This window comes from Cynocephalus volans, chromosome 11, assembly GCF_027409185.1.
Source record: "Cynocephalus volans isolate mCynVol1 chromosome 11, mCynVol1.pri, whole genome shotgun sequence".
Classification (NCBI taxonomy): Eukaryota; Metazoa; Chordata; class Mammalia; order Dermoptera; family Cynocephalidae; genus Cynocephalus; species Cynocephalus volans.
Genome location: NC_084470.1, coordinates 24,310,088 through 24,324,391, shown reverse-complemented (window position 1 = coordinate 24,324,391; position 14,304 = coordinate 24,310,088). Strand labels below are relative to the sequence as shown.

Here is a 14,304-nt window from a genome sequence, read left to right as displayed (position 1 = left end):
TGACAACCCTAATGCCACCCCCATGGCTCATGGCTGACATGTATCCCAAGCCACAGCGAAAACATGGATGCAAGATGCCCTGAGCAAGCTTCCCTGGAGCACCCTGGAGGATCTAGGAAAGCAGCTGTCTCCTCCCCAGCAAGAGCCAGGGCTCAGAGACCCAACCAGAGAAGCCCCAAGGGCTGCAGAAACCACATGGTTACCCAATGTGGCCTGATGGAGAGGGACGGAACAGAGGTGCAGCCAAGCAGAAGGCAGTGCCATTACCAGGGTTACCTTTGCTGATCCCTGAAGCTGCAGTGGCTTCTATGAATGCATTATCTTTATTATTTAAAAAAGGATTTGTGTGTTCCTGTTGTGGGCTGTGTATCCACAGGTATTAATGGAATAGGTGGTGGGTGAAGGCTGTGACTGTTATTTTATACTGAGATGGTGCAGGCACTGCCATAGGAATCATGTGATCCTGCTAAAAGCCAGGATCACCCAGGCTCCAGCCGCAGTGCGCCTGAAATGTCTGGTGGGCAGCTGCACCCTTAGACAACGAGCCCTGGCCGTAGTGGACATTCCCAGCTCTGATCGACTGTCCCAGGATGTCGGAGCCAAATGGGGACAAAAAAGGAGGGAGGGAAGAAGAGACGGTAGCTTAAGGAGAGACAATGAAGCATGCTTTTCTTTTGGTATCTTGTTGAATATATCGTGGTTTCTATACTGCAGCAGGACAAACAGACCATGACTTATCTTTCACAATTGCATACTGACTTCTTGTTAACTTGCCAGTACCTTTATATTTCTGTTTTGTGCTCCCTTTTCCCTTTTCTTATACTACCCTTATGGCCAGGTCGGTAACCTGTAGGCAAAATAGTAATTCTCATTCCAGGACATCATGTAGAGCCTCATAAGACCTGCCATCAGAGGCATCCTCCCAACAGGCGAGGAGTCAGCAGTTCAGAGAGGGAGACTGCCATGCCTGGGGACACACAGCTAGCCAGTGCCAGAAGCAGCAGTCAGGCACAGTTGTCCCAATGCATAGTTCAGGAGCCTCTGTGTTGCATCAGCCCTTTTGAAATCAAGATTTTGTTTAAATCCATAAATTTGTGGGTGGTATAGAGTGAAATTAAAAGGTGATTTGCTATCAGTATAGCATAACTCCTTTGGTGTATCTGTTAGGGTAGGGGGAGTTTAGATGTTCCTTTCAGAGGCCTTTTATAACAAAGTCAGATTTGGTGATAATTTAATGTTATCCAATGAATCAGCATCTCCCAAGAAGCTTGGTTGGCCACTCCCCACCTTTTGGGGACTTTGGAACTAAGTGATGTTTTAGGATCATTGGGGACATCATGCTAACCAGCAGCAGCCATCTGACTGTGTACACTCCTGCTCTTGATCTCTGTGACAGCTGCAGGATGGATGGAAAACCAGCTGACATCTCATTGGTGACAACTTGCCCCCTCAGCATCTAAACCTCAAACTGGTAGTCAGCTCCTGGCTTTATCCAAAGTCTCTGGAAAATTTGCTAGATGCTGGTGCTAGAGCCATGATAACATGGGGAGAGAGGCAGGCTCAGTGGCAGGAGTCTGCAGAATTAAGCTTGTTCCCTGCAAGGAAATTAGGCAGAATCAACTAAGGCTGTGGGCAATTGAGGCAAAAGGAGAGTCATTAATGCTGGATGATAGAAAATCAGAAAGAAACTGCACCAGCAGTTACAAGCAATAGAACTACCAAAAAAAATCCCACAACTGTAACTTGGGAAAGACAATAAGGAAATGAATGATGTTGCAAAAATATCTGAATTCCTCACCAAATTACTTTATTAAATCAGTCTTTAATGAGGCCATTGCAGGGAGGCAGAACGGACGGGCAGGAAGTGCTGATGGGTACAATTCTTGCTAAGAGGCCACCCTGACAACTAGGCGGGAATAAATCAGCAAGGGTGGATTCCATGTCTTCAGTTATTAAGGAATCAGCTAATGAATTTACCAAACTCAAGGCAAAGGGAATTAGGGAGGTGAGGCATAGACAGGCTACTGATCTTTAAAGCGAAAGTTAAAGGAGGTCAGGGAACTGCGCGCTATCATTGCACATCCCAGGCAGTGAGAGAAGTTTTGCATTTGGTAACTTCCAGGTTGAAACTAACTTTAAATGATGCAAAATATTGGGAGATGTTTTAATGATCAGCTGCAGGCCAGAATATGGCCATTGTTAAGAATCTGAACCAGGCCAAAACTTGACAGTTTCACTCAAGGCAAGTGTCAATTTTCTTAGTCTATGTGGGCCAGCACAGTCTGTAGGAAAGTTCCGCAGAGCAAAAGCATTCCAACACTCAAGAAAGACAGGAAAGATTAAAAAAAGACAACCTCAAAGTCTTGTTAGCAAACCCCAAACTCCATGTTCTCGTTTAGTCCTACAGTCCTGACAAATACGCAACGTAGGCATCCAGTTTACAGATGAGAAAACAGAGGCTCGGAGAGATAAGCGCTTTACCCAGAGGGACACAACCACCAAGTGGTACACGACGGGCTGGAACCCAGGTCTTTCTGGCTTTACCTCTGGCTCTCCTATAGCATGCTAGGAAGCTTTTACTGGATAAAGAAGGATATATCCTATAACTTGAAAGAAACCTCTGAGTGTTTTCAAGTTTGCAAAATTAGATAAAAATAATCATGGCCTGCAAGTTGCTAGGCACAAATGAAGCTGAAAACAAACCAGTGTTTATTTCATTATTTAAAAAGGAATAAGGCCCATTTCACATGTCTGCTGGGATTACCCTGTCATTTCCTGTCATTCTCTAAGTGTCTTTGGAGGGCCTGCTGTGTGTAGGGTTCTGAGATGAGTATTCACAGGCCAGGCAGAAAGAGAGAGGAGCTAAAGATATATAAAGACATCTAAGACCTGTAAGATGTAGAAGAAATGAGCACAGGCAGTGCCCATATGCATAGGATGAAGTCTGGAAAGGAATATGACAAAATGTTAGCAGTATTATCTCTAGGTGGTGGGATTCACTTACTTAATTTCTTCTTTTTGCTTTAGTGCATTTTATAAATTGTCTACAATGAACAAGTTTTTTTTTTTTTTTTTAACTTGCAAATGTTATTAAGCGAAAGCATAAGGCAGCACAGGAGCTGGTTTATGAGGTACTCTGAGGACATCAAGGGCGAGGAAGGCGATGCGGCCTCCTGGAGTGTGTGGCTGGAAGGAGCCTTAGGGGTAGGGAGCAGGGGCGCACAGGAAGTGCAGGCAGTGTCTCCGGATGCAGGGCTGCAGGGGTGGTGGAGGACAGATTGGGAGGACTTTATGAGACAGTGTGTTAGCCTTCAGTTGTGTTCAGAAACCCAGGCCAGGAGAGCCTGGACAGGGAGGGTGGTGAGGACCCAGGTTCCTGAAGAGGCCTGAAGGCAGGTGGGGGCACCTGCATCTGGGTGGGAGTGGCAGTGGGCATGAGAGGGGGTGGGGCAGGCTGCTCTGAGGTGTGGAGGGAGTGCTCTGCACCCTGACCTGCTCTGGTGCCTCTGGGGCTGTGGTTTCAGGGGCAAGCCTTGGAGGTGAGCAAAGGAAAGAGCAGGGGGTGGAGCAGGAGGGGTGGGCAGTGCGGGGCCAAGTGCGGGTGTGCGGGTGTGTGCTTGGCAGTTCTGATGGGGGCAGGAGGCAGTACAACTGGGGCTCGGGCCAGGAAAAAGTTGCATGTGCCTGGTACCTGGTGACTGCCTACACTACACTGAAGTTAACCTGCCCACCTGTGGACTAAGTGTTGCTACACTGGGTTTGATGAATTTCCACCTGCAGTCCTGCGGGGCTGACATCTGGGTGCCTGGAAAGACTGGGTAGGGGGCTCTTTGGTGGACCCAGAGCTAGCTGATTATTACCTGCGGGAACCCAGCAGACCTCTGACAATCGGCACAGGAAGTTGTGGGGACCAGTGGGGTTCCCCCTGCCTTGAACTTCTCTTGAGGCCACTGGGAACCAGCAATGGCCATTCTCCTGCCCAGGCCAGAGCTGTCACCTACCCCAGCAACCCGGCCCATGCTCACCCCCACAGTGCTGAAAATGTAGCCTAAAGGCTCTGAGAGAAGCTGCTTTCTAGTTATTCAGCTTTCCAATCAACAAATCTTTTTAGGTAGAAGATCTTGTTTTTCCCCCAGGAGACGCCCCCTGTGCCAGCCTGAGGACAGCCTTTCACAGTCCCCTTGGCATCAGCAGCCTCTGTCCTCCCATTCCCAAGCCTGCCATTCTTTTAACCTTCAGCGACACAGAGATGGAAGAAGGTGGAAAAACAGCCTTTTATAACCAAATTATCTGTGTGCATTCATCTGCCATTATGTTAATGCATCGCGAAGCCCGGCAGATGGTACAAAGTCAATTATGCTGGTGTTAAAAAGGGAGAAATTGACCTTTTCAGGACTCACTTGGATTCCAGAGCAGAGTTTGCAAACTCAGGTTTCAGGCCTGCCATGTGGGCAAGGCCCGCAGCACTTTGCGAGGGGGAGAGGGAGAGGCTGCATGTGACCGGGGACTCCCGCCTCTTGCTGCTGCCTCTCGTACCTGCACATTCTCTCAAAGAGGCCAGCGTAGCCATCACAGTTGGTCTTCTGGGTCCGCAGGATGTCGGTGGGCTTGAAGGCCTGGCGGTCCTTCTCCTGGGCTGCCTCGATGTCATATTCTGGAGGGCAGAGAAGGGGACCGTGAGGAACCAGGGCTTGGGAGGTGGCTGGCCAAAGCTTGCGCAGAGGCGAGAGGAGGCTCCACTGTCCCCTGCCCCTGCCCCAACCTGTGTCTCGGCATCAGCAGGCCTAGGGGACGGGCCACAGTGGGCTGAGTGGAACCAGGGTCCCAGCCCGAGTGAGATCTGGGAGATGTCACCTTTTGTGCAGGTGGTGGGAGGAAGAGCAAGGTCTAGGCAGAGCTGGCCACCTGCTCCTCAGGCCTCGGACCTAGACAGTGTCAGATATGGGGGCTCTCCTGGCTAGCCCCCACCACACAGCTCTGCACACAGTTCCAGTGAAACCACTCATCCCTCCTGGCTGCAGCTCCCAAGGCCAAGCCCTCACACTGACCCCGAGGGGCTGCACCGAGCTGCAGCTAAGATTTGTCCCCAAGTCCCACAGCCAGTCACTTCATTAACAAGGGGATGGGGGCATTGAGAAGGGCCTGGGCCTGTGGTGAGGCCCCGAGGCAGGGCCACTGTAGCCATCCAGGGCTCAAAGGGACTCTGTGTGTGTGTGGGTGTGGGATGGGAGCAGTGAACAAAGTCCTACCGAATGTTCTATCTCTAATCCTGCCCTTTTAAGGCCCAGGTGGAGCTGGTGGGGTTGGAGTGGGAGGACCTATGGTTGAACCTCCTTCCTGTGTCAGGTGAGCTCATCCTCTCAGCTGTGTCCCTAATTGCTGCTCAGGGGGACAAAAGAAAATTCCAGTAGCAGCAGGCCAGGAAGGGCCCGGCAGGTCTTCATGTCAAAGGACTAGGAGTGCACCCCATGCTCTGGCCCCTCCATACTCTCATTTGTGTTTGCAAGACGGCAAGGGGCAGCGCCCCCTAGCAACCACCTCTGCGGCTTGGCTGGACATGGTGAGATGCCCAAGGCTGTCCCACAGAAGGCTGTGAGCAGCTGCACAGGCCCATGTCCCCCGAGGTGGCTCTGAGAACCCTGGAAACTGGGCTGAGATGGTGGCAGAGTTGCCAGTGTGGGCGCCCTTCCTGGTGCTGGTACTTTATGAAATCTCCAGGCCTGCAATAACTTTTCAAACAGCTGTAACTTCCCCAAGCAGTGGTCATCCTTCTTGGAGATGACTCTGTGTCTTGGGCTCTCATCTCTCTGGATCAGGTTTACTAGGAAGCCAGGACTTAGGAGGGCTGCTGCTGAGTGAAGGCTGCTCTGGTCACTGGCTGTGGGCGGAGGGCCGCATGGCATTTACTTGATCCAGCCACCTGGGCCCCTGTCCCCAACCTTCTGTCCCACTCCGCACACACTGGTGATTGAATGGAAGCAGAAATCTGCAGGGGGTGGCATCAAGGATTCTAGAGCCAGTGGCGCCACAGGTGGGCCTACCTATGTGGTGGCAGATCCAGATCCAGATGGCGCGGACCCTTTCCAGGTCACTGTGGGCCTCCTGGAGCAGGTCACTCACTAGCTCGTCCAGGCCACTCTTGACCGTCACCTGGGGAGCAGGTAGGGTGTGCTGTATCAGGGCCTGGAGGAGGGCTGAGGGGAGCCCAGCCTTTCCTGGCTGTCCTGCGCCCTCTTGCTCTCCCCGCTTAAAATGCCCTTCTAGTCCTTCCCCAGCCCTGCCCATGCCTGGCCCCCCTTCCTGTGGGGCTCCCCTCCACTCCCACTCCTCATCTCCCATCTGCTCCTTGACCCACCAGAGGCTGGCTGAGGCCTCCAGCCTTCTTCGAGCAGCCCCACTGGAAGTAAGAAGCACTCGATGCTGAAGCAGCAGAAATGCGTCCGTCCTAACCTCACTTAACCCGACTGCAGGGCTCACGCTGTTGACCGTGCCTGCCGCAGGAGCTCGTCCCTGGACCTTCCGGGACTCTGACCCTTCCTGGGCGTGCCCCAGCCTCTTTGGTGTCTCTAGGCGCTCTGGACTCCTCCTGCCCTCCCCAGTATGACACTCATCCTCTGGCTTCAGCGCTGAACTAAATCTGATGACTCTCAATCAGCGTTTCCTGCCCAGTGGGCACTTTCAGTGGATGTGCCACACATACTAGAGCCCGTCATCCCCCACACAAACTCATTCTCCCCCAAAACTTGCTTCTTCTCCCCTGCTCCTCATGGTGAGGCACTGCCCGCCCTCCATGACTCCGTCCCGCCACCTGGGAGCCCCTCTCCCCACTTCCCACCCACTCCACACACTGGTGATGGAGCTTCTTTCCCTCTGCCTCCAGCGTTGGCCTTTCTGCTCTGCTCTGTCCTCGATGGCCCACTCAATCCAGGTCATATCTTTTGCCAGGACAGCTAGATGCCCCCAACTGATGTCCCTGACTCCAACCTGACTTTCTTGATCCATGCACTTGCCCACCCACTCATCATTTCAACAAACAAGGTACCCAAGTACCTACTATGTGCCAGCCACAGGGTGGTCTTTCTCATACTGCCCGAGGTCCTAGGATGGCTCACTCTGACTTTAGAAAGGATGTCCCAGTGCCTTGGCCCTCCTATCCAATTCTCTGTGCCAAGGCTCCTGTCTTGTTCCCAGCTGCTATGACCCCCATGTGTCCCTAGAGCTTCAGCTCTTCATCTGCCCCTCTCATCCCCATTCCAGACTTGCCCAGGCCCAGCAGTGAACATCTCTCCAGAGGTGAGTATGGCTGTAATCACAGTGGCTCTGTCATCTGCATCCATTGTCTTCCCCCTCCTCACCCTCCCTTCCTTCATGTGCTCAGGAGGGTCCTGGAGAGACGTTCTGCTGCCCTGGGTTGGAGAACTCCAACCACCTTGGGGTGCCCAGGGCCAGAGGGCCAGCTGTCCTACCTGCGAGGCATAAGTGTCCAGTGTCTCAAACTGCCGCAGGTCCAGTGGCATGGACTTCAGGCTGGACCGGTCCCAGGGGTAGGCTGCAAATGCAGGGATACTCATTCAATAGCTGAGACCCATGCAAGGGGCCACCTGGCCCAGGCCTGGTTGTCTCTTTGAGGAGCTGAGGCTGCCGACTATTAACACAATTCCCAAAGCCTGAACACTGCTCTCAAGAGCTATTTCTCCTAGAAGGGTTCCTTAGTCAAATTAGTTTGGGAACTATGGCAACTCCTATTAGTCCTCTTGGAGATCTGCAGAGAACACAAACCTATTTACCTATTTACCTGGGAAGTCAGCAGAAAATAACTGGCTTAATGTCAGTTAACCTAGCAGTCCCCAGACATATGGATGATGGAATCTCCTCCCCATCATTTAGTTTTCTGCAGATTCCCTGTTATTTTTTTCCAGGAATGAGTGCTTGCTCTGTGGGAAGTGTCCAGGCAGTGTTGCTAATCCCTGACAAGCTCAAGGAAGGAGGGTCTGTGCGATGGCCTTGGCATTGGGTTGGAGGCAGCACAGAACACTACCCTGGGTGTAGGAGGAGGGCGTGGCGGGGCTGGCCCACCTGGGTCTTCTAGGGTGAGGTGTATTTGGCACCCACATAGGTTTCCTCCCTTGCCCATGGTCAGCTGAGACCAGAGCACCTCAGGAAAACCAGCTGTGGGTGGTGGTGTTCTGGTGATAGGCCCCTGAGGGAGGCTGGGCCTCAGCCTTTCCATAGGAAGCCTCTGCCCACAGAACGGGCCTTGAGGCAGGTCTCTGGGACAGGGATGCCTGGAGGAAAGGAAACTCAAGACTGATGCTGACCCAGGCTTCCCCTGGACACAGGACAGCCCTGCTCAGCTGTGGCAGGGCTCTGGCAGGGTCTTTCTGAGCCAGGCAGACCCAAATCTGGGAAGGTGGATGGGAGGACAGGGTGGTGTGGGAAGATGGAGCCAAAGGTGACCTGATGCCCTGACTTGGGTGGACCCACCCTCCTCTCAGGGGCCTCCGGGCTGGGAGAGGGAGGTGTGCTGGTGGGGCCCCCTGGGAACAGCAGGAAGCCTGGGAAGAGCAGAGTGATGTGAGACAGTGCCCTGCACGGGCACTGCAGGGCTGCACGGGCCTGTGCTCCAGCCTGGGCCTGGCCTCCCCCTCACTGGGGGCTCTGAACCACCATCTGGTCTCAGGGGCACACCTATGGGACTCCCGGGAGCATGGATGAGATGGTGGATTATGTTGTGACGTTAGTGTCCCACTGCTGTCTGGGAGGGGGCAGGGTGTGGGGCTCCTCTGTAGGAATTGCAGGAGCAGGGGTATGTGGCCTCCGTGCCCAGTGGGGTGGAGGTGCAGCTCATTTACCCACACTTCCCTCAGGGCTGCCCTTGACTATGAGGGCCCTTTACTTTGGTCCCATAGACCCAAGAGATGTGACGAGAGGGTGGGGAGGGTTGTGTCACCTTTGGCCCTGGACCCAGCTGCTCCATGACCCTCTTCTGTTGAGAAGCAATGCCAGCTTGTCAGGGAGTTGGCCAGTGTCTGAACCCCAGACCTCCAGTCAAGGTTAGCTGTCAGGAGTAGGACACATGGATCTTTCTGTACTTCCCTACTGCTCCACAGTCCCTTCCTGTTAGGAACCAGGACTTCTTCCTTCTCAACCCCAGACTGAATCCAGCACATTCTCCAAGGCCACCTCATACTGCTCCCTCCCTCACACTGCAGCCCTGGGGGGTTGGTCCCTTCAACCAGAAGCCTCTGGGTCCTGGTCATGTCACTTGCTCTGACAGCTCCAGGATGTGAGGCTGTTCCTTTCCAGGGGAGGGTCAGGAGTATGGGGGGTGGGTGGGCTGTGCAAGCCTCACCCAGCAGTCAACCCTTCTTTTCTCCACTCTTCTGCTCCTCATCCTGGACTCCTCCTAATCCTTTTATGCTGCACAATCTTACATTAGAACTCCCTTGAGGCCCAGCACTGTCCAGACCACACTTACTGCTCTGGTACTGGAGCTGATGTTTCTTGCCTGGCCACCATGACTTAGGTCACATCAACCCCAGCCTGTGTGGGCCAAATGCAGCCATCCCCCAGCCAGCCAGTCCCTCAGAGTGGGTGGGGATACCCTGGCCCCTGCTGAGTCCCCACTTCTCAGTGCCTTCTCCCCGCACTGAGTCTGTCTTCTGCCATCCTCTGACAAGAGCCATCAGGGAGCCCTAAGTGGATATGAAGTGACTTGCACATTTAACAGGTTTCCACCCAGTATAGCCCTGCAAATGAGGACTCCCCCACCCCCACTTAGAAGAGAGATGGCATTTCTAAAAAGGGATCGAAAACTCTGTTACTAGTCTCCTCCTTTCTTGGTTCCATTTTACAATATCTGAACATTAAAAATACCCATAATGATTTATGCCTCATTAAATCTACCTTCTGAGCAGATTATATAAGATCCAAATATGATTTTGCATACATATATTTAAAATACCAGTGGCATTAACTAAATTATTCTAATTTGAAAGCAAAATAATGGGAAGAAGTGATGAACTGTATCGAGCCTTAGAGCCACCTGGTCTACAGAGAGGGAAACTGAGGCCCAGGGAAGGCAAGTGAGGGGCAAAGCAGGATTTTATCCTACGCTGTCTATCACCCCCTTCAGAGTTGCTTCCTCTGCCTCCCTCTGCCTATTCACATGCCTCCTATCTTACAGACATTTGGCATTTCACTTAAAGTTAACATGATTCTGAATTCTGTTTTTAGTGATTCCCCTAATGGGCTGCCTTGTTATTGGTGGGGTTTATGTTTTAGCTTTAGGATGGCATCTGCTGTATGCGCTCTTTCTTTCTCCACTTGTGTCATGGCAGACATTGCTAATCAATCATGATGCTCTTCCCCCCTGAACCCAGAGGTGGCCCCAGACTCTCAGCACAGTGTTCCAGGAAGTCATTGCCAATAGATTGGAGATTGGCTCATGAGACTAAAGCCATTTGCTGTCTTGAGAATGGCCCTGGAGAAGGCCCTGGAACTTACCATGAGCATCTTTCCCTCCAGGCTGCCGGGGTCTCGTGTTTCCATTTTTATCGCCTTGTAAACCTACAATATCCCAAAGATCAGAGGTAGAGACACTTGAGAAGATACAGAAATGCCAGCACGGACCATTCTCTGTGTGGTGGTCCTTGCTTCTGACCCCTCCTCTTCACTCTCTTTCCATAGCCTCTTTGCTCCCATCCCACCCAGCACTGAATTGCTGCTGGAATTGCCGTGAACTTCCTGGGGGGCACTGGGGAGACCGGAAACCAGGGAGTGGATGACAAGAAAGGGAGCTGCAGTCTGCGAGCAGAGGTAGGCCCTGCTTCAACCTCACAGTTTGATTATCCAGTGGACCTGCCTGGAGCCTGGTGCTCCTGCTCTCCTCTGAGTCCTCCTACCATCCTGGAAGGCAGCTGGGGCTGCTGAGAGAACTGAACAATTCCCTGCGGCCAGATAACCCCAGGACAAGAACTGACCATGGGTAAAATCGAAAATGGGGCTGGGGGTGTGGGGAAGGCTATTTACACAGAGCTTGAAAGCCAGAAAGTTCAAGTCATTATGGATTCAGGACTGTTAGGCAGAATGGTAGACAATAGTTATTAGACTCCATGGGCAAAAGGAGACGAGCTTTTCCTGCTGATTTAAAACCAGGTCAGGAAGATGGGGCTCCCAGATGGAACCGGCTGACATTGGGGGTGGGTGGCAGGTGGTTTTATGCCCTGGAAGGCCATGTTAGGCTGAAAATATAACAGAAGATTGCAAATGTTATCATTTGCAATCACAGGCCATTCTGAGAAACAGAGCTCCTTTTGTTTCTCACACCTACATTTTGTTTCTACCTACACTCTTCGATAGAACGATGGGAGTTCAAATAGCAGCTAGCATTTATTGTGTACTTTCTGTGTCTGGCCTGGGCTTCATATTGACTACCTCATTTAACCCCACAACAAAACTCCAAGGGAGATTTATTTATTTTCCTCCTTTTGCAGATGAGGAAACTGAGTCCAAACGAGAGGTCAAGCCACTTGCTGAAAGTCACAGCTGAGATGTGAAGCCAGCCAGTTGACCCCATTGCCTGCCCTCTCTTCAATGGACCACCCTCCTGAGACCCTGACTGCTGAGGACTGCAGGGCCAGATAGCTTTGGAGGACTTTGGCCACTGAGAGGACATGGAGAGGACTGGAGCCTTAGCTGTTCTGTAGCTTCCATTCCTCAGCTTGCATTCTTCCCAGGCCCCTGTGCAGCCATGAGATGGACCGATGCAGGGAGCGGGCTGAGAAGAGAGTGGTGGAGACAGCATGGGCCTGGGCCTGTGGCCCTGCACTGAGGGCAGCGAGGTGTGGTGGTCAGGACCACAGGCCTCTGAGTCAGATCCAGGTTCTGACCCAGCTCCTAGCCAGCTGACTTGGGTGGTCATTTCACCTCTCAAGCCTCGCTTTCTAATCTAGAGAGTGGGGAAGATACTTGTATTATTTCAATGAGTTAAAAAGTTAATGAATTGTAAGGCGCTTAGCCCTGGGCATGCCACTTTTTAAGCAGCCAACAAATGGCATCTAAAGAAAATGGTAGCCACATGCTTGTGATGAAATGCATCTTCAGCTAAACACCCTGTGTCCCCCATGCCTGGTTCCAGAGACATAGAAGTGGTGGTAGCTGGATGTGGAGAGTCTCCCAGGAGGAAGCTGTGCTGCCTTTGCCTTTTTCGAGTTTGTAGGCCCACGTCACTCCTCCTCTGCCTTTGGAAGATGCTCATGCTGGGATCTGGCCCACCCAGCTGCCCTCCTTGCCAGCCCTCCACCATGAGCAGGCCTGTACGTACGTACGTTTAGCCAAGGAGAACTTCTTGAGCAGCTGGGGCATGGCGTCTTGGGGGTGGACCTCCACAGTCAGCTGCGTCCCTGCAGAGGAAGAGGAGGTAAATTCTCAGCTGGATGCTGCCAGGAAAGGGTGCAACATTCCATGACAGATGTTTGAACAACAAAACACAATGGCTTTAGAGCTTTCTTTTGAATATACCAGTAATTCTTGTTTTTTAAAAAACCAAAACCGAAACAAACCAAGCAGACAGTTCCTGGATTCAGGCAAGATGGAGTAAGCCTACTCCAGCCTGCTTCTCCCACTGAATGCAACCATAAATCCTGGACAGATGCATGGGGCAACCATTTGAGGACTCTGCGAAGTAAATGATAGAAGGCAGGTTGGTGACGAAACCAGAATTTAAAGCATCACCAAATTGGCCGTGAGCTCACCATTCTTCCTCCACCTCTGGTATCACCTAGACTGTACTCAAAGGCATCCCCAAACCCAGAAGTCACAATGCATACATAGAAAAAGCACACAAGAGAAACCATCTCTTTCTGACCTTTGGTGTAAGAAAGGGGACACCTAAGAGTGAGAGAGAGAGCAAGGGAAATCCCCTGTTGTTTTTTTCCTTTTTTTCCTGTTATTTCCTGACTCAGCCCCCAGGCAATTCTTGCTAGGCAGGCATCTGAGACTTTGAGGTGGGGATAACTCTTTTCTCCTACCAGAGAGGCTATGATCCTAAGAGTGTGGGGGCAAACACTCATTTTTTTCTCTCTCTGTTTTCTGCTGATTGGCACCAGATACAGACAGAGTTGTGGGAAGTGCATGGCAGAACAAGGCAATTAGAGCCCCAGCTTTTTGGCTGCAGGACCAGGAAGTGGATCAGGAAGAGGAGGGAGCTCAAGAGAGCAATTCCATAAAGTTATAGATGAACTGCTGTGGTCACCTCTGAGCTGTGCATGCACAGATCTCATCCTAAACATCATAGCACAGTCCTTGAGAGCTAAGTAGACCAATGCCCAGGTCCCAGACTGCCCCTGGGTGGTGCACATGCAGGGCAGATCTATATAGCACTGCAAAGGCTACAATCCAAAATTACTCATCATAGATAGACCCAGGAAAATCCCAATTTGAAAAGGAAAAGACAATCAACAGATGCCAACCCCATAATGACACAGATTTTGGAATGATCAAAGACTTTAAAACAGCCATGATAACCATGCTCCAAAAAGTGAAGGCAAACAATTTTGAAAAGAAATGGAAAGATACAAAGTATCAGCAAAATATTAGAAGATATAAAAAAGAAACAAATGAATATTTTAGAACTGAAAAATATAATAGTTTAAAAATTCTCTGGATATGCTCAATAGCAAAATGGAGATGACAGAAGAAAGAGTCAGCAAACTTGAAGATAGATCAATAGACATTATCCAGTTTGAAAACAGAAAAAGTGAATAATACCTCAAGGATCTGTAGGACAATACCTAAAAGTCTAATATGCATGCCATTGAAGTCTTGAAAGGAGAGGAGAAATAGTGTGGCACAGAAAGAATATTTGAAGAAATAACAAAAACTTTCAAAATTTAGTAAAAGACATAAACTTACAGATTCAAGATGCTCAACAAATCCCAAATAGGATAAACATAAAGAAATCCAAGTCCAGACATATTATAATCAAACTATTGGATACAAGAAAAAAATCTTTAAAGTAGCCAGTTAAAAGTGATATATAGAGAATTGCTGCAGATTTCTCATCAGAGGGATGTGGAACAACATTTTCAAAGCACTGAAAGAAATAAACTGTCAACACAGAATTCTATATTCAGTAAAAATATCATTTAAGAATGAAGGTAAAATAAAGACACTCTTAGATAAAGTAAAACCAAGAAAATTTGTTACCAACAGACTCACTTCAAAAGAAATGTTAACGGAAGTTCTTCTAACGGAAGAGAAATGGTACCAGAGGAAAACTTGGAAGAGGAAAAGAAATGGTAA

General features: G+C 50.6%; 1 protein-coding gene across 1 annotated transcript in view; it reads right to left on the bottom strand.

Moving 5' to 3' along the window:
- KY (kyphoscoliosis peptidase) overlaps positions 1–14,304 on the bottom strand; it is a 40,360-nt gene that overhangs the window by 8,160 nt on the left and 17,896 nt on the right. Inside the window, exons 4-8 of the mRNA XM_063114770.1 lie at positions 12,330–12,404; positions 10,507–10,569; positions 7,467–7,549; positions 6,042–6,150; positions 4,537–4,654 (exon numbers count right to left, since the gene is read on the bottom strand). Of these exons, the coding sequence (XP_062970840.1) occupies positions 4,537–4,654; positions 6,042–6,150; positions 7,467–7,549; positions 10,507–10,569; positions 12,330–12,404 (448 nt within the window). The remainder of the gene's footprint in view (positions 1–4,536; positions 4,655–6,041; positions 6,151–7,466; positions 7,550–10,506; positions 10,570–12,329; positions 12,405–14,304) is intronic.